Source organism: Pristiophorus japonicus, chromosome 12 (assembly GCF_044704955.1).
Source record: "Pristiophorus japonicus isolate sPriJap1 chromosome 12, sPriJap1.hap1, whole genome shotgun sequence".
NCBI lineage: Eukaryota > Metazoa > Chordata > Chondrichthyes > Pristiophoridae > Pristiophorus > Pristiophorus japonicus.
The window spans coordinates 76,448,639-76,469,243 of NC_091988.1; the positions used below are offsets into that span (position 1 = coordinate 76,448,639).

At 44.6% G+C, this 20,605-nt stretch overlaps 1 protein-coding gene across 8 annotated transcripts in view; it reads right to left on the reverse strand.

Annotated features, from left to right (window-relative positions):
* Positions 1-20,605, reverse strand: part of abtb1 (ankyrin repeat and BTB (POZ) domain containing 1) — a 105,947-nt gene that overhangs the window by 18,085 nt on the left and 67,257 nt on the right. For all 8 annotated transcript variants that reach the window (XM_070895696.1, XM_070895695.1, XM_070895694.1 and 5 more), the window contains 4 exons: positions 14,318-14,434; positions 11,833-11,948; positions 4,421-4,519; positions 3,165-3,332 (listed from right to left, as the gene is read on the reverse strand). In XM_070895696.1, coding sequence (XP_070751797.1) covers positions 3,165-3,332; positions 4,421-4,519; positions 11,833-11,948; positions 14,318-14,434 — 500 coding nt within the window. The remainder of the gene's footprint in view (positions 1-3,164; positions 3,333-4,420; positions 4,520-11,832; positions 11,949-14,317; positions 14,435-20,605) is intronic.

The window sequence follows — 20,605 nt, forward strand, 5'->3', positions numbered from 1 at the left end:
TATAATTACCCGTTTTCTCTCTCCCTCCTTTTTAAAAAAAATTGTGTTACATTAGCTACCCTCCAGTCCATAGGAACTGATCCAGAGTCGATAGACTGTTGGAAAATGATCACCAATGCATCCACTATTTCTAGGGCCACTTCCTTAACTACTCTGGGATGTAGACTATCAGGCCCTGGGGATTTATCGGCCTTCAATCCCATCAATTTCCCTCACACAATTTCCCGCCAATAAGGATATCCTTCAGTTCCTCCTTCTCACTAGACCCACTGTCCCCTAGTGGAAGTAATCCGGAAGGTTACTTATGTCTTCCTTCGTGAAGAAGTACCAAAGTATTTGTTCAATTGTTCCCCATTATAAATTCACCCGAATCCGACTGCAAGGGACCTACGTTTGTCTTCACTAATCTTTTCCTCTTCACATATCTATAGAAGCTTTTGCAGTCAGTTTTTATGTTCCTGGCAAGCTTCCTCTCGTACTCTATTTTCCCCTTCTTAATTAAACTCTTTGTCCTCCTCTGCTGAATTCTAAATTTCTCCCAGTCCTCAGGTTTGCTGCTTTTTCTGGCTAATTTATATGCCTCTTCCTTGGATTTAACACTATCCTTAATTTCCCTTCTTAGCCACAGTTGAGACACCTTCGCCGTTTTATTTTTACTCCAGACAGGGATGTACGATTGTTGAAGTTCATCCATATGATCTTTAAAGATTTGCCATTGTTAAACCACCATAAACCCTTTAAGCATCATTTGCTAGTCTAATCTAGCCAATTCGCACCTCATACCGTCAAAGTTACCTTTCCTTAAGTTCAGGACCCTAGTTTCTGAATTAACTTTGTCACTCTCCATCTTAATAAAGAATTCTACCATATTATGGTCACTCTTCCCCAAGGGGCCTCGCACAAGATTGCTAATTAGTCCTTTCTCATTACACATCATCCAGTCTAGGATGGCCAGCTCTCTGGTTGGTTCCTCGACATATTGGTCCAGAAAACCATCCCTAATACACTCCAGGAAATCCTTCTCCACTGCATTGCTACCAGTTAGGTTAGTCCAATCAATATGTAGATTAAAGTCGCCCATGATTACTGCTGTACCTTTATTGCACACATCCCTTATTTCTTGTTTGATGCTGTCCCCAACCTCACTACTACTATTTGGTGGCCTGTACACAACTCCCACTAGCGTTTTCTGCCCTTTGGTATTCCGTAGCTCCAACTATACAGATTCCACATCATCCAAGCTAATGTCCTTCCTTACAATTGCATTAATTTCCTCTTTAACCAGCAACACCACCCCACCTCCTTTTCCTTTCGGTCTATCCTTCCTAAATGCTGAATACCCTTGGATGTTGAGTTCCCAGCCTTGGTCACCCTGGAGCCATGTCTCCGTGATGCCAATCACATCGTATCCGTTAACAGCTATCTGCACAGTTAATTCGTCTACCTTGTTCCGAATACCCCTCGCATTGAGGCACAGAGCCTTCAGGCTTGTCTTAACACACTTTGCCCCTTTAGAATTTTGCTGTAATGTTGCCCTTTTTATTTTTTGCTTTGGGTTTCTCTGCCCTCCACTTTTACTATTCTCCTTTCTATCTTTTGCTTCTGACTCCATTTTATTTCCCTCTGTCTCCCTGCATAGGTTCCCATCCCCCTGCCATATTAATTTAACTCCTCCCCAACAGCACTAGCAAACACTGCCCCTAGGACATTGGTTCCGGTCCTGTCCAGGTGCAGACCGTCCAGTTTGTACTGGTCCCACCTCCCCCAGAACCGGTTCCAATGCCCCAGGAATTTGAATCCCTCCCTTCTGCACCACTGCTCAAGCCACATATTCATCTGAGCTATCCTGCGATTCTGACTAGCATGTGGCACTGGTAGCAATCCTGAGATTACTACTTTTGAGGTCCTACTTTTTAATTTAACTCCTAGCTCCCTAAATTCGTCTCGTAGGGCCACATCCCATTTTTTTACCTATGTCGTTGGTACCTATATGCACCACAGCAACTGGCTGTTCACCCTCCCTTTTTAGAATGTCCTGCACCCGCTCCGAGACATCCTTGACCCTTGCACCAGGGAGGCAACATACCATCCTGGAGTCTCGGTTGCGGCCACAGAAACGCTTATCTATTCCCCTTACAATCGAATCCCCCATCACTGTAGCTCTCCCACTCTTTTTCCAACGCAGTGTAAGAACCAAGACCTTCTTACAGGAAGAAGTGGAGGCACTAGTTACTGTGATTAAGAACAGATGGCAGGAGCTGGACACCAGCAGAGGTCACATAAAAGTTCCACCAAAAGAAATGACGAAACGCTGGAACTAAGTGGCAGAAGATTACTGCGCAGTGGTGACCACCACGAGATCTGGAGGCCAGTGTAAAAAGAAATGGCAGGACCTTGGTCAAATAGTTAGTGTAAGTAATATTTTCATTTATTCAATGCAATTGTAAATGTGACCAGCTGTTTATGTCCCATCCAGCAGAAAGAGATCCTCTCTAAAAAGTTGCATTTTCATCTTTCAGAGGAAGGTGGCATATGATAAAAGGGAAAGAACTCGAACAGGAGGAGGCCCAGCAAATCTGCACCCACTGACACCCTTGGAAGAGAGGGTCGCTACTTTGATGGGTCCTGCCTGGAAAAAAGCAATCAGTACTGCACAAGCTGGGCCCACACTCGAGGGAGAGGGCAAGTCCTGCAAATTCATCAGGGTTATTCAAATCAGCCTGCTGCCTGGCCTGCAATGTGTGAGCCTACTCATGCCACCCACCCTGCCCCCTCTGCTACTGCTAACCATTTGACTGTTCTGTTATCTTTTGCAGATCTTGAGGCCAACCCTGACAGTGCAGAAGATTCAGACAAGGATGAGCCTGAAGAGGAGAACATCTTCCAACCCAAACCTCCAGACCAAGAACATGGGGGTGAGGGAGAGGGGGAGGGAATGGATCATCTCTCATTCTTCTAAATTCCAGAGTATAGGCCCATTCTACTCAATCTCTTCTCATAGCAGAGCCCTGAGTCAGGGAGATGTTCCAACATTATTTTGCAAAATTACCGTGGGTGCTGGCAAGCTGATTTACCTCATCTTCTGTTGTCCTCCAAAAATCTTGGTGATATCAGTGTTGTCCTTGCCCCTCAGCTCTATAAAATTGCTATATCCAATCTCTTACCTCAGTATCATCACTGTAGATATAGTAGAGGACTCTGATGAAGATTTCCCCCGTCATGTTGTGGAGCGTCACCATGGGGATACTGGGCTGACTCTGAAGTTCCTCACTTTCAGAGAAATGATCCTGCAACAATGCTCTGAAATAATCGCTGCGACTGCAAAAAAATGCCTGCATAAAAACAAGATACCAACTTCAATCTTACACCCACAAAATTAGTGTTTACAACACTGAAGATGATTCATCATCCAGTCAGGTCTGTACTAGAGCAATCCAAAACTAATCCCACTGCCCTACTCGCTCCCCGTTGGTAGGGAGAGCAACGCACAAGGTTGAGCAGTCTAATGGATAGTGGGAGGATTGAATGGACTGAATGTTTTCACCCTTTATTTCACATATTTGAACATCTTACTCATCTCCCAATGTATCCAAGAGGATCCTGGATCACCAGTTCCCAACTCCTGGTGTTGCAGCAAATCTCCCAATTGGAGCTGGGAACAGCGCACATTATCTGCTATGTTCCTGGGTGATTTCAAAGCTATACGGCTGTTCAGGATCAGTAAATGCACGTCAAATATATCCCCACTTAACATGCTTTTTACTTTTGTTTGTTGAAAAGTGTGGCGCAGAAATGTGCACATTATTATCTTTAAGCTGTGGCTCACTGGGTAGCACCCTCGCCTCTGAATCAGAAGGTAGTGGGTTCAAGTTCCACTCCAGGGACTTGAGCACAAAAATCTCGGCTAACATTCCAGTGCAGTACTGAAGGAGTGCTGCACTGTCAGAGGTGCTGTCTTTCGGATGAGACGTTAAACCCAGGTTCCCTCTGCCCTCTCAGGTGGACATAAAAGATCCTATGGCACTATCTCAAAGAGGAGGGGAGTTATCACTAACACAGATTATCTGGTCATTATCACTTTACTGTTTGTGGGAGCATGCTTTGCGGAAATTGGCTGTCGGGTTTCCTACATTACAACAGTGACCACTCTTCTAAAATGTACTTCATTGGCTGTAAAGCACTTTGGGACGTCTGGTGGTCATGAAAGGCACTATATAAATGCAAGTCTTCCTTTCGATGGCATGTTAGATGTGTCATTTCTTTTTAAAAGACGAAAATGGGTATGTTGGAAGAATGCCAAATTAATTTTTAATGCTTTCTTCGAAGGAATCAGAACAATTATAACCAGATCAATGAACTAGTCAGGGAATTTTTCTAAAAAATCATAACGAATAGGCAGTTTCAGCATTGGCATACAGACCTTGTGACACAGGAAGACGTAGCCTTCTACTCTGAAGCTCAGATCAGGGTAACTGCTAAAGTTGTCTGTGCTGTCGAAAGGCAGCTCACCAAAACCAACCTGGGACAGAGAGAGAAGGATCAACACCATTATATTACAAGCAAAACCAAAAGGCTGGCATTACATTTCATTCCAGTCCAATGAAATATAAAAACGGCACAATGCATCCTGCAGTGGAGGCTTCCCTGACTAGAAAGACTTTCACCCCGCACACCGCCCTACCCTACCCCGCAGTCAAAATTCAAGCCTGGGCCTTAGTCCTGTAACTATAAGCTTTTATTTAGTTTTTTTTTTAATTCAATTCCGGGATGTAGGCATCACCGGCATTTATTGCCTATCCCTAGTTGCCCTGAGAAGATGAGTCTCCTTCTTGAACCGTTGCAGTCCGTGTGCTCAGTAGCAGTTTGGTACAACAGAGCGGCTTTGCTAGGCTGCCTCAGAGGACAGTTAGGAGTCAACCACGTCTGCGTGGGACTGGAGTCACATATAGGCCCAGACTAGACAAGGATAGCAGGTTTCCTTCTCCAAAAAGGACATCCGTGAACCAGTTGGGGTAACGACAATCCAACAGTTTTCATGGTGACCATTTATTTCAGATTTTTTATTTCCAGTTTTTTAAAAACTGAACTCAAGTTCTGCCAGTGAGATTTGAGTTTCCATTCTCTGGATTATTAATCCCGGCCTCTGCATTACTAGTTCAGTAACATAACCACAACGTTATCATACCCCTTTCACATCAAAAAGCTAGGACTATGTATTGATGAAGAGCAAAGCAATCAAAAACAAGTGGTAAGAGAAACGAACAGAAGGAAACAAGGCTGTGCAGTTCAGAAACACTTAGTAGGAAGAATTAATTTAAAGGGAGGGAGGGATGAATTGTAGATTTTATATATATATATATTCATATTTAAATTAGCAAAATGAGGCACAAAGTGAATTTTGAAAGTCTGAAGAACCCCAAAACACTATAGCACGAGATTTGCTCGGATCCGCTCAGAAATAGCCCTTTTCACGAGCTTTCCTGATCTGTTGGGCAATATCGCGGTACACAGCAGCAAAGCACACCACATGCAGCGAGTGTAGAGATTGGTGGATACGGTCGTGTGTCGTGTCAAATCACTGGCCCTTCACAGCGCATAAGGTCACTCTCCAGTCTCACAGCTACCATGTAGAACAAGTCAGCCCCTTGCCCCACAGTCAGTGGGTAGAAAAACATGCATGAAGATAGAAAAGAAAGACTTGCATTTCTATCGCACCTTTCACAACCACCAGACATCCCAAAGCATTTTAGAGCCAATGAAGTCATTTTTGGAGTGTGGTCACTGTTGTAATGTAGGAACTACTGCAGCCAAGTTACACACAGCAAGCTCCCACAAACAGCATTATGATAATGACCAGATAATCTGTTTTAGTGATGTTGATTGAGGAATAAATATTGACCAGAACATCTGCGATAACACCCCTGCTTTTCTTATAAATAGTGGCCGTGGGATCTTTTATGGCTACGAGAGTGCAGATGGAGCCTCGGTTCAATGTCTCATCGGAAAGACGGCACCTCTGATAGTGCAGCACTGCCTCAGTACTGTACTGGAGTGTCAGCTTAGATTTTTATGCTCAAGTCTCGAGTGGGTCTTGAACCCATAATCTTGTGACACAGAGGCAAGAGTGCTACCCACTGAGCCACTGGTTAACACATACCCACATTTTAGGTTTCAAATTAAAGCACCTTCTATATATGGTATAAGTAGTCTATGGAGCGTCCTCCTCCATAGACCATGATGCCCCCAAAAGTTCGTCACCATCCTCCGTCTGCTCCACGATGACATGCAGGCCGAGATCCTTACCAACAGATCTATTACAGACCCAATCCACATCCGGACCGGGGTCAAACAGGGCTGCGTCATCGCCCCAACTCTCTTCTCAATATTCCTCGCTGGCATGCTCCACCTCACAGTCAACAAGTTCCCCGCTGGAGTGGAACTAAACTACAGAACCAGTGGGAACCCGTTCAACCTTCGCCTTCTCCAGGTCAGGTCCAAAACCACTCCAACCTCTGTCGACGAGCTACAGTACGGGGATGACGACTGCATCTGCGCACATACAAAGGCTGAACTCCAGGACATAGTCGACGTATTTACTGAGGCGTACGAAAGCAAGGGCCTTACGCTAAACATCCAAAGCCAAAGGTACTCCTCCAGCCTGTCCTCGCCGCACAGCACTGCCCCCCCAGTCATCAAGATCCACGGAGTGGACCTGGACAATGTGGACCATTTCCCATACCTCGGGAGCAGACATTGACAACGAGATTCAACACCGCCTCCAGTGCGCCAGTGCAGCCTTCGGCCACCTGAGGAAAAGAATGTTTGATAAGGCCCTCACATCTGCCACCAAGCTCATGGTCTACAGGGCTATAGTAATACCCGCCCTCCTGTATGGCTCAGAGACATGGACCATGTACAGTAGACACCTCAAGTCGCTGGAGAAATACCACCAACGATGCCTCCGCAAGATCCTACAAATCCCCTGGGAGGACAGACGCACCAACATTAGGGTCTACAACCAGGCCAACATTCCCAGCATTGAAGCACTGACCACACTTGATCAGCTCCGCTGGGCAGGCCACATTGTTTGCATGCCAGACACGAGACTCCCAAAGCAAGCGCTCTGCGCTCTACTCGGAACTCCTTCACGGCAAGCGAGCCAAAGGTGGGCAGTGGAAACGTTACAAAGACACCCGCAAAGCCTCCCTGATAAAGTGCAACATCCCCACTGACACCTGGGAGTTCCCTGGCCAAAGACCGTCCTAAGTGGAGGAAGTGCATCCGGGTGGGCACTGAGCACCTCGAGTCTCATCACCCAGAGTATGCAGAAATCAAGTGCAGGCAGCGGAAAGAGCGTGCGACAAACATGCCCCACCCTCCCTTTCCCTCAATGACTATCTGTCCCACCTGTGACAGGGACTGTGGTTCTCGTATTGGACTGTTCAGCCACCCTAAGGACTCATTTTCAGAGTGGAAGCAAGTCTTCCTCGATTCCGAGGGACTGCCTATGATGATGAACAATGTATGATTTAGCGTGAATTATATAGTCCAGTAAAATTATAAAGCAGCAAGCAATTGTGTCCCCCAAAATGATTCTTGACCAAATTTTTCCAAGGATACTAAACTCTAGATAAATATAGAAGCGCTCGCGGGGAGTGACCAATCCGGGGGGGGGGGAGGGGTGGGGGCAGCGGACGTCATCCGATTGCTCGTGAGGAAGGCGGGACCGGAATCCGGCGTCCTCATTGGGCATTGTCGGGGTGGACGTGAGCCAATTGGTTTGTGCGGGGAATGGGGACGGGCGGCGATCGCTCAGCCAATAGAAAAGCCTCAGAGACAACGTACCTGAGCTTGGTGAACCAGTTCTCTGCGTGTGTGGACGGGACTTTCGCCCTCAATGAGGGGAGGAGATGCCCCTTACATATGCATACAGCCTATGCATTAAAACACTCAAGATTATAAAGAAAATGAGGGAGAAGGGAAGAGAGGATTATGCAGATAGATTTCGATGAGGCTGGACTGACCTATGAGGTGAGACTGGATCGACTGGGCCTGTATTCACTGGCGTTTAGAAGGATGAGAGGGGATCTCATAGAAACATACAAAATTCTGACGAGACTGGACAGGTTAGATGCAGGAAGAATGTTCCCGATGTTGGGGAAGTCCAGAACCAGGGGTCACAGTCTAAGGATTTGGGGTAGGCCATTTAGGACTGAGATGAGGAGAAACTTCTTCACTCAGAGAGTTGTTAACCTGTGGAATTCCCTACCACAGAGAGTTATTGATGCCAGTTCATTGGATATATTCAAGGGAGAGTTAGATATGGCCCTTACAGCTAAAGGGGTCAAGGGATATTGAGAGAAAGCAGGAAAGGGGTACTGAGGTGAATGATCAGCCATGATCTTATTGAATGGTGGTGCAGGCTTGAAGGGCCGAATGGTCTACTCCTGCACCTATTTTCTATGTTAAGACGGGAGGAGGCTCGAGTGGAGCATAAATGCCGGCATAGACTGGTTGGGCCGAATGGCCTGTTTCTGTGCTGTATATGCTATGTAAACAGAACCATTAATCAGTACTATTTTACAAATGCAGGATAAAAACTAAGAGTATCTCAAATAATTCATAGCCAGTTCTTAAAACTAATTTTCAGAAGCCATATGGGATAGTTTATTTTATTAGCCAAGACATAGAATATGAGAGCAGGGGGGGTTAAGCTTGAACTGTATAAAACACTAGTTAGGCCACAGCTAGAGTACCAAGTGCAATTCTGGTCACCACATTCCAGGAAAGATGTGATTGCACTAGAGAGGATACGGAGGAGATTTATGAGGATGCTGCCAGGACTGGAGAATTTTAGCTATGAGGAAAGATTGGATAGTCTGGGGTTGTTTTGTTTGGAACAAAGGAGGCTGAGGGGATTGATTGAGGTATATAAAATTATGAGGGGCCTAGACAGAGTGGTTGGGAATGACCTATTTCCCTTAGTAGAGAGGTCAATAACAAGGGGCATAGATTTAAAGTAATCGGTGGAAGGATGAAAGGGTGTTGAGAAAGACCTTTTCACCCAGAGGGTGGTGACAGTTTGGAACTCAGCCTGAAAGGGTGGTAGAGGCAGCAACCCTCATCACATTTAAAAAGTACTTGGATGTGCACTTGAAGTGCAGTAACCTACAGGGCTACGGACCAAGAGCTGGAAAGTGGGATTAGGCTGGATAGCTCATCAGCCAGCACAGACAGGATGGGCCGAATAGCCTCCTTCCGTGCCATAAATTTCTATAATTCTGTGATCTAATTGCTTGACCTTTAGTGAATCCCGGACAAGGTTATTTGCTCAGGCGTGTTATCCCAGTTGCATCTACTGCAGGCTTTCCTCAACACTTGAGTTTTCTTCACCACATAACTCATTTGGGATTTTCTGAAAGTTGCTCTCATATCCAGAATGGAGATTTAAATCAGTGAGGTAGAAGGCAGAAAGATGAATGAAAGGTTTTAAAATTTAGACTGCATTTACATTGCCACTTTCACTTTGATCTAAAGTAGTTTTGGATTTGTATCGAAAGCAATGGTAACAGTATAACTCAATAGGCAAAGTGCACCAAAGCAACCAAGATCGTCCAACTCCAGGCATTCCACGTGCGATTAAGTTCCCAAAGACAACAATGTTAATCCAGATTTTGAAACAAATAATGAAGTAAAAGATTAAAACGGGTGCAGTATAGAGTATTTGGTTCAGTTGGTTGCTTTCTCATCTGAGCCTCACTCCAAACACGTGCACAAAATCTAGGCTGACACTCCAATGCAGTACTGAGGGAGCTGCACTGTCGGAGGTGCTATCTTGTAGATGAGCTGTTAAACCGAGGCCCTGTCTGCCTGAGATTCCACAGCAATATTAGTTCTCCATGGTGTTATCGACAATATTTATCCCACAATCAACGTCCCAAAAACAGATTGCCTGGTTATTTACCTCATTGCTGTGTGTGGGACCTTGCTGTGTGCAAACGGACTCCTGCATTTCCCTACATTACAACAATGACAGCACTTCAAAAGTAATTTGGTTGTAAAGGACTTTGTTACATCCTGAGATCATAAAAAGTACAATAAAAATGCAAGTTCTTTCTTCTATATCAGTTAGAAAACGAGTAAAGTTACAGTTAAAATAAAGAAAGAGGATGGTGAGTGACCGAGAAAGAGATAAAAGGGAAACCAGTGAGAGCAAAAGCAAAGTGTTTATATTTTTGAATTCTTATGTAAAATTGTTTCTTTTTTAATTTTAGTTTAGGGTTAATATTGCAGTACATATGGCAATCTTTACTCGTACATTCCTATGCATCTATGGATCATTGATTCACTAATCATAGAATGATTCAGGACAGAAAAGGGAAATTCGGCCCATCATGTCTGTGCCGGCCCTTTCAAAGTGTTATCCAATTAGTTCCACACCCCTGCCCTTTGCCCATAGCCCTGCAAAATGATCCCCTTCAAATATTTGACCAATTCCCTTTTGAAAGTTATGATTGAATCTGCTTCCACCATCCTTTCAGGCAGTGCGATCCAGATCTGAACCACTCGCTACATAAAATAAATTCTCATCTCCCCTTCTGGTTCTTAAGACTCATTGACCCCTGGGATGAGAACATTGTCCTATGAGGAAAGATTGGGCCTAGACTCTCTGGAGTTTAGAAGAATGAGCGCTGATCTCATTGAAACATATAGGGCTAGATTTTTCGGTTGTCGGTGATAACCTAGTTTTACGGCAAAATTACCGTTTTTGCTGCGCCACCGTTTTTAGGCCTAAATTTTGGCCTTTATGTATGCGCCATAGATAATGTCAGCATTGCACGAGGATTCGCAGCGCAAACCACGAGTTTCGGCAACTTTAGTCCGGGGCCGGTAGCACTACGAGAGGCGCCTTGGGAGGGCGGAAAACAAAAACAAAAATTGCAAAAAAACATTCACAAAACCCTTACCTACTAAATCGCTGAAAAATATTTTTTAAATAAAAACTTTAACTTACCTTTTTTGCAGGTCTTCATACTTACTGCTGCTGGCAAGGTTGCACCGCAGGTTTGACCCTGTCGGTATTGTGGGCATAGCGGAGAGTGCCGAAAGTACGACGGCAACGCAATCCGCGGCGTTGCACATCGGCGCACCTCTCCCTGACGGTATGTGAAATGCCGCTGCAAAAACATGCCCGCAGATCCCACCGACCGGGTTTTCGAGCGGAGGGTCAAATCATGGCGAAAACCCGGTCGCAAAGTGGGTGAAAATCTAACCCATAAGGTGCTGAGGGGGATTGACAGGGTAGACACTGAGAGGTTGTTTCCTCTGGCTGGAGAGTCTAGAATTAGAGGGCATGGTCTCTGAATAAAGGGTCGGCCATTTAAGACTGAGGAGGAGGAGTCATTTCTTCACTCAGAGGATTATGAATCTTTGGAATTTTCTACCCCAAAGGGCTGTGGATGTTGACTCGTTGAGCATATTCAAGGCTGAGATCGATAGATTTTTGGACTCTCGGGAAATATGGGGACCGGGGAGGAAAGTGTTGAAGTCGAAGATCAGCCACTGAATGGCGGAGCAGGCTCGAGGGGTCGTATGGCCTACTCCTGTTCCTAATTCTTGTGTTCTTGCCAATTACCTTAAATTTGTGTCCTCTGGGTACCGATCCTTCTGTCACTGGAAGCAATTTCTCCTTATTTACTCATCAAAACCTTTCAGCATTTTGAACATCTCTACTGCACCTCCCCATAACCTTCTCTGCTCCAAGGAGAAATTAATTCACTTTGAGGATCTCTTGACAACATTTTATTTGTAGTATTAAAAGTAGGAACCTACCCGCAGCTCAGCAGGCAGGGCACAGTCAGCGAGCATGGCCAGATCATCCTGCAGCCTGCAGTTCTCATCAGGTTCCAATGTGAGCACTTTCACCCAGGTCCCAGGTTTTGAGGAGACTGTGTTAAAGGAAAACAAGAAAAGTAACAGTGTCGCCGTCCACTTCTAAATCAAAAAAACAACTGATTCCCGAGATAAAGGGGTGGTCTTATGACGAAAGGTTGAGCCTATAGTCGTTAGAGTTTAGAAGAATGAGAGGTGATCTTATTGAAATGTATAAGATTCTGAGGGGGCTTGACAGGGTAGATGCAGAAAGCATGTTTCCCCTCATGGGGCAATCTAGAACTAGGGGGCATAATTTCAGAATAAGGGGTTGCCCATTTAAAACAGAGATAAGGAGGAATTTCTTCTCTGAGGGTCGTGAATCTTTGGAATGCTCTGCCCCAGAGAGCTGTGGAGGCTGGGTGATTGAATATATTCAAGGCGGATATAGACAGATTTTTGAACGATAAGGGGAGTCGCGTGTTATGGGGAACAGGCAGAAAAGTGGAGTTGAGGCCAAGATCAGATCAGCTACGGTCTTCGGAATGGCGGAGCAGACTCGAGATGCCAAATGGCCTGCTCCTGCTCCTATTTCTTATGTTCTTAAGTAATAGGTGCTAAGTCCAAACACACCCCTTTATCGTTTTAACGCAACACTACTCAGAACACAGCCCGGAGGATTACTTCTCATCTCCTTCAACCTGCGGCAGACTGGGTACTCCACGTGCCTTTCAGAATCGATTCACATGCTGGCTTCAGTGCTGTTCCGTCTCCCTTCAGCAAAGGAAGGCAAGCAAATACTATCAGGAGGTGGGATGATTCCAGCAAGTGAAAAGTACCCATAAAAACAGAACTTTTTAATACAACTGGAGTTTTCTTTCTCCCCTCTTTTCCCATTGGAAATGCCTTCTGGCCACTGCGCATAGCGACATGACCGAGTTCAGGAGCTCGCTGTGTGGGGGAATCCCAGAGAAAGAAAGACTTGCATTTATATACTGCCTTTCATGACCCCAAGATGTCCCAAAACACTTTACAGCCAATGATGTATTTTTTTTTTGAAGTGCAGTCACTGTTATAATGTGGGAAACGCATGAGCCAATTGCACACAGCAAGTTCCCACAAACAGCAATGTGATAACGACCAGATAATCTGGTTTTGTGATGTTGATTGAGGGATAAGTATTGGCCAGGGCACTGGGGAGAACTCCCCTGCTCTTCTTTGAAATAATGCCATGGGATCTTTTACGTCCACCTGAGAGAGCAGATGGGGCCTCGGTTTGTCTCGGCACCTCCAACAGTGCAGCGCTCCCTCAGCACTGCACTGGAATGTCAGTTTCGACATTTGTGCTCAAGTCTCTGGAGTGGGACTTGAGGCAGAGCAAGGCTCCGTCACTCTGCGCTGGTGTGACTGCGGCATTCCTGAGAGTTCCCCTCGTCAGCTTCACTTCCGTACAGACGATGAGTTAGAAACGTGATTCTAGTCCAGACAACAGGGAGAGGTTTGAACATTATTAATAACTGCATTTGAAAGGATTTTATTTTTCCCTTTCACACTCACATGTGAGCATAGACAATGAGCATCAGCAAGCCAGAAGAAGAGCAGGAGAGTTCTCCCTTGTGTCCTGTCCAATATTTATCCCTCAACCAACATCACTAAAACAGATTATCTGATTTATCTCATTGCTATTTGTGGGATCTTGTTATGCGTAAATTGGCTGCTGCGTTTCCCTACATTACAACAGTGACTACACTCCAACAGTACTTTGTTGCCTATAAAGCACTTTGAATCATAGAAATTCACAGCACGGAAGGTGGCCACTTCGGCACATCGTGTCTGTGTGGCAAACAAAGAGCTATCCAGCCTAATCCCACTTTCCAGCTCTTGGTCCATAGCCCTGTAGGTTACAGCACTTCAAGTGCACATCCAAGTACTTTTTAAATGTGGGGAGGGTTTCTGCCTCTACCACCCTTTTAGGCAGTGAGTTCCAGACCTCCACCTGGGTGAAGAAATTTCTCCTCAAATCTCCTCTAAACGTCCTACCAATTACTTAAAATTTATGCTCCCTGGTTGTTGACCTCTTTGCTAAGGGAAATAGGCCCTTCCTATCCACTCGATCCAAGCCCCTCATAATTTTATACACCTCAATAAGGTCTCGCCTCAGCCTCCTCTGCTCCAAAGAAAACAAACCCAGCCTATCCAATCTTTTCTCACAGCTAAAATTTTCCAGTCCATGCAACAACCTCGTAAATCTCCTCTGTATCCTCTCTAGTGCAATCATACCTTTTCTGTAATGTGGTGATAATACTTTGGGACATCCTGAGGTCATGAAAAGCACTAAGTAAATGCAATTCTTTCTAAGTTGTGCTGTCAAGGGAAGAGTGAGGGATAATCAAATAAAACATCAGAGATGTGTTAAGTTAAGAAAACGAGTGCTGTAAAAACTTACCAAACTCATACACTTTTTTGCATTTGCTTTCCAGTTCACTGATGAGCTCTTCTAACCTGCACTGCTTTGCTAAGATTTTAAAATCTTCAACATTTTCCACTTCAATATCTAGGCGACCTGCAGAAACAGAGATAACCATGAATATGGGAAAATTCTCTCCTTATAGGAGGGGTAAAATTCATTGTCACTTGGAAAAAGATGAGTTAATAAATAACAGTCAAATTTGTTACAGACAAATCGTGTCTGGCAAACGTGATTTGAGTTTTTTGATGAAATAGGGCGAGGGCAATTGATGTGTATATGGACTTTCAAAAAGTGTTTAATGAAGTGCCACATAATAGACTTGTTAGCAAAACTGAAGCTCACGGGTTTAAAGAGAGTGGCAGTGTGGATACGAAATTGGCTGCGAGACAGAAAGCAGAGAGAACATAAGAAACAGGAACAGGAGTAGGCTATAAGGCCCCTCGAGCCTGCTCCGCCGTTCAATAAGATCATGGCTGACTCAGCTCCACTTCCCTGCCCGCTCCCCATAACCCTTTATCATTTAATTGTCTATTTCTATCTTAAATTTATTTAATGTCCCAGCTTCCACAGCTCTCTGAGGCAGCGAATTCCACAGATTCACAACCCTCAGAAGAAATTTCTCCTCATCTCAGTTCTAAATGGGCGGCCCCTTATCCTAAGATCATGCCCTCTAGTTCTAGTCTCCCACACCAGTGGAAACATCCTCTCTGCATCCACCTTGTCAAGCCCCCTCATAATCTTATACGTTTCTATAAGATCACCTTTCATTCTTCTGAATTCCAATGAGTAGAGGCCCAACCTACTCAACCTTTCCTCATAAGTCAACCCACTTATCCCGTGATCAACCTAGCGAACCTTCTCTGAACTGCCTCCACAGCAAGTATATCCTTTCGTAAATATGGAAACCAAAACTGCACGCAGTATTCCAGGTATGGTCTCACCAATATCCTGTACAGCTGTAACAAGATTTCCCTGCTTTTGTACCCCATTCCATTTTTCTGCCAAAGTGCATGACCTCACATTTTCCAACATTATACTCGATCTGCCAAATTCTTGCCCTCTCACTTAGCCTGGCTATGTCCTCCTGCAGCCTCAATGTCCTCCTCACACATTACCCTTCCTCCCATCTTTGTATCGTCAGCAAACTTGGCTACATTATACTCAGTCCCCTCTTCCAAGTCGTTAATATAGATTGGGGTCCCAGCACTGATCCCTGCGGCACCCCACTCATTACTGGTTGCCAACCAGAGAATTAACCATTTATCCCGACTCCCTGTTTTCTGTTTGTCAGCCAATCTTCTATCCATGCTAATATATTACCCCCAACCCCATAAACTTTTATCTTGTACAGTAACCTTTTGTGTGGCACCTTGTCAAATGCCTTCCGGAAGTCCAAATACACCACATCCACTGGTTCCCTTTTATCCACCTTGTTCGTTACATCCTCAAAGAATTCCAGCAAATTTGTCAAACATGACTTCCCCTTCATAAATCCATGCTGACGTTGCCTGACCAAATTTTGCTTTGCCAAATGTCCTATTACTGCTTCTTTAATAATGAACTCCAACATTTTCCCAACCACAGGTCTTTGGTTTCCAGCTTTTTGTCTGCCTCCCTTTTTTGAATAGAGGCGTTACATTTGCAGTTTTCCAATCTGCTGGGACCACCCCAGAATCCAGGGAATTTTGGTAAATTACAACCAATGCATCCAAAATCCTTGCCGCTACTTCTCTTAAGACCCAAGGATGCAAGCCATCAGGTCCAGGGGATTTATCATCCCATTATCTTACTGAGCACCGCCTCTTTAGTGATTGTGATTGTGTTAAGTTCCTCCCCCCCTATAGAAACATAGAAAATAGGTGCAGGAGCAGCCCATTAGGTCCTTCGAGCCTGCACCGCCATTCAATACCATGGCTGATCATGCAACTTCAGTACCCCACTCCCGCCTTCTCTCCATATCCCGATCCCCTTCACCGTAAGGGCCACATCTAATTCCCTCTTGAATATATCCAATGAACATGACTCAACAACTTTCTGTGGTAGAGAATTCTTCAGGTTCACCACTCTCTGGGTGAAAAAGTTTCCCCTCATCTCAGTCCTATATGGCTTACCTCTTATCCTTAGATTGTGACCCCTGGTTCTGGACTTCCCCAACATCGGGAACATTCTTCCTGCATCGAACCTGTCCAGGCCCATCATAATTTTGTATGTTTCTATGAGATCCCCTCTCATTCTTCTAAATTCCAGTGAGTATAAGCCAAGCCGATCCAGTCTTCCTTCATATGTCAGTCCTGCCATCCCGGGAATTAGTCTGGTGAACCTTCACTGCACTCCCTCAATAGCAAGCAAGTCCTTCCTCAGATTAGGAGACCACAACTGCACACAATACTCAAGGTGTGGTCTCACCAAGGCTCTATACAACTGCAGTAAGACCTCCCTGCTCCTATATTCAAATCCTCTCACTATGAAGGCCAGCATGCCATTTGCTTTCTTTACTGCCTGCTGTACCTGCATGCCTACCTTCAGTGACTGATGTACCATGACACCCAGGTCTCGCCACATCTCCCCTTTTACTGATCTGTCACCAGATAATATTCTGCCTTCCTGTTTTTGCCACCAAAGTGGATAACCTCGCATTTATCCACATTATACTGCATCTGCCATGCATTTGCCCATTCACCTAACCTGTCCAAGTCACCCTACAGCCTCTTAGCATCCTCCTCACAGCTCACCCTGCCACCCAGCTTAGTGTCATCTGCAAACTTGGGGATATTACACTCAATTCCTTTGTCTAAATCATTTAATGTATATTGTAAATAGCTGGGGTCCCAGCACTGAACCTTGCGGCATCCCACCAGTCACTGTCTGCCATTCTGAAAAGGACCCGTCTAATCCCACTCTTTGCTTCCTGTTTGCCAACCAGTTCTCTATCCATGTCAGTACATTACCCCCAATACCATATGCCTTAATTTTGCACACTAATCTCTTGTGTGGGACCTTGTCAAAAGCCTTTTGAAAATCCAAATACACCACATCCACTGGTTCTCCCTTATCCACTCTATTAGTTACATCCTCAAAAAATTCTAGAAGATTTGTCAAGCATGATTTCCCTTTTATAAATCCATGCTGACTTGGACCGATCCAGTCACTGCTTTCCAAATGAGCTGCTATTACATCTTTAATAATTGATTCCAGCATTTTCCCCACCACCGATGGCAGGCTAACCAGTCAATAATTCCCTGTTTTCTCTCTCCCTCCTTTTTTTTAAAAAGTGGGGTTACATTAGCTACGCTCCAATCCATAGGTATTGATCCAGAGTCCATGGAATTTTGGAAAATGACTGTCAATGCATCTACTATTTCTGGGGCCACTTCCTTAAGTACTCTGGGATGCAGACTATCAGACTTCACTCCCATCCGTTTCCCGAACACCATTTCCTGACTAATAAGGATTTCCCTCAGCTCCCCCTTCTCGCTAGACCCTTGGTCCCCTAGTCCTTTTGGGAGGTTATTCGTGTCTTCCTGAGTGAAGACAGAACCAAAGTATTTGTTCAATTGGTCTGCCATTTCTTTGTTCCCCATTATGAATTCACCTGATTCTGACTGCAAGGGACCTACATTAGTCTTTACTAATCTTTTTCTCTTTACATATCTATAGAAGCTTCTGCAGTCAGTTTTTATGTTCCCTGCAAGCTTACTCTTATTCTCTATTTTCCCCCTCCTAATTAAACCCTTAGTCCGACTTTGCTGAATTCTAAATTTCTCCCAATCCTCAGGTTTGCTGCTTTTTCTGGCCAATTTATATGCCTCTTCCTTGGATTTAACACTATCCCTAAGTTCCCTTGTTAGCCACGGTTTTATTTTTATGCCAGACAGGGATGTACAATAGTTGTAACTCATCCATGTGATCTTTAAATGTCTGCCATTGCCTATCCACCGTCAACCCTTTAAGTATCATTCGCCAGTCTATCCTAGCCAAATCATGTCTCATACCATTGAAGTTTCCTTTCTTTAAGTTCAGGACCCTAGTCTCTGAATTAACTGTGTTGCTCTCCACCTTAATGAAGAATTCTACCATATTATGGTCACTCTCCCCCAAGGGGCCACGCACGACCAGATTGCTAATTAATCCTCTCTCGTTACACAAGACCCAGTCTAGGATGGCCTGCTCTCTAGTTGGTTCCTCGACATATTGGTCTAGAAAACCATCCCTTATACACTCCAGGAAATCCTCTTCCACAGTATTGCTACCAGTTTGGTTAGCCCAATCAATATGTAGGTTAAAGTCACCCATGATAACTGCTGTACCCTGATTGCACACGTCCCTAATTTCCTGTTTGATGCCATCCCCAACCTCCCTACTACTGTTTGGTGCTCTGTACACAACTCCCACTAACGTTTTCTGCGCTATGGTGTTTCGCAGCTCTACCCATATAGATTCCACATCATCCAAGTTAATGTCCTTCCTTACTATTGCATTAACCTCCTCTTTAACCAGCAATGCTACCACACCTCCTTTTCCTTCCTGTCTATCCTTCCTGAATATTGAATACCCCTGGATGTTGAGTTCCCAGCCTTGGTTACTCTGGAGCCATGTCTCCGTAATCCCAATTACATGATATCCATTAACAGCTATCTGCGCAGTTAATTCGTCCACCTTATTACGAATGCTCCTCACATTGATACTCAGAGCCTTCAGGCTTGTATTTTTTTTTCAAAACATTCTTTGTCCTTTTAGAATTATGTTGTATTGTGGCCCTTGTTGATTTTTGCCCTTGATTTCTCTGCCCTCCACTTTTGCTTTTCTCCTTCCTATCTTTTGCTTCTGCCCCCTTTTTACTTCTCTCTGCCTCCCTGCATAGATTCCCATTCCCCTGCCATATTAGTTTAAACCTTCCCCAACAGCACTAGCCAACACTCCGCCTCGGACATAGGTTCCGTTCCTGCCCAGGTGTAGACCGTTCTTCATTTCTTTAGTTAGCCATGGATGGCTTTGTTTTCTCTTGTACTCTTTTCTCCTTACTGGAATATATTTTTCTTGTGAGTTGTGAAATAGCTCCTTAAATGTACACGTTAATCTATTTTCCCAGTCCACTTTAGCCAACTCTGCCTTCATAGTCTCCTTTATTTAAGCTTAGTACGCTGGTTAGCGACCCAACTTTCTGACCCTCCATCTGAATTTGAAATTCAATCATACAAAACATAGAAAATAGGTGCAGGAGTAGGCCATTCGGCCCTTCTAGCCTGCACCGCCATTCAATGAGTTCATGGCTGAACATTCAATTTCAGTACCCCATTCCTGCTTTCTCGCCATATCCCTTGATCCCCCTAGTAGTAAGGACCTCATCTAACTCCTTTTTGAATATATTTAGTGAATTGGCCTCAACAACTTTCTGCGGTAGAGAATTCCACAGGTTCACCACTCTCTGGGTGAAGAAGTTCCTCCGCATCTCGGTCCTAAATGGCTTACCCCTTATCCTTATTCTGGACTTCCCCAATATTGGGAACATTCTTCCTGCATCTAACCTGTCTAACCCCGTCAGAATTTTAAATGTTTCTATGAGGTCCCCTCTCATGCTATGATCACTCATTCCAAGGGGATCCTTGACTAGGAGATTGTTTATTAATCCTGTCTCATTACACAGGACCAGATCAAGAATAGCCTGCCCCCTGGTTAGTTTTGTTACATACTGCTCAAGGAACCCGTCCCTTATGCACTCTTCCTCAAGGCTATCCTGACCAATTTGATTTGTCCAATCAATATGGGAGGTTAAAATCACCCATGATTATTGCTGTTCCCTTTTTACAAGCCCCCACTATTTCCTGGTTTTTGCTCCGACCAACAGAGTTGCTACTGTTAGGGGGCCTATAGACTACGCCCACCGGTGACTTTTTCCCCCTTATTATTCCTTATCTCCAGTCAAACTGTTTCAACATCCTGATCCTTTGAGTATATATCGTTTCTCACTATTGCAGTGATTCCATCTTTTATCAATAGGGCTACCCCACCTCTTTTTCGTCTCTGTCTGTCCTTCCGTATTGTCAAATACCCTGAATATTTAATTCCCAGTCCTGGTCACCTTGCAACCACGTCTCTGTAATGGCTATCAGATCATACCCATTTGTCTCAATTTGTGCCATCTACTCATCTCTTTTGTTACAAAGGCTACGTGCATTTAGACAAAATGCCTTTAAATTTGTTATTTTACCCTTTTCTCTGCTTATTTCCTCTCTCCTTCAAACTCCCTTTCTTTATTTTTGCTTT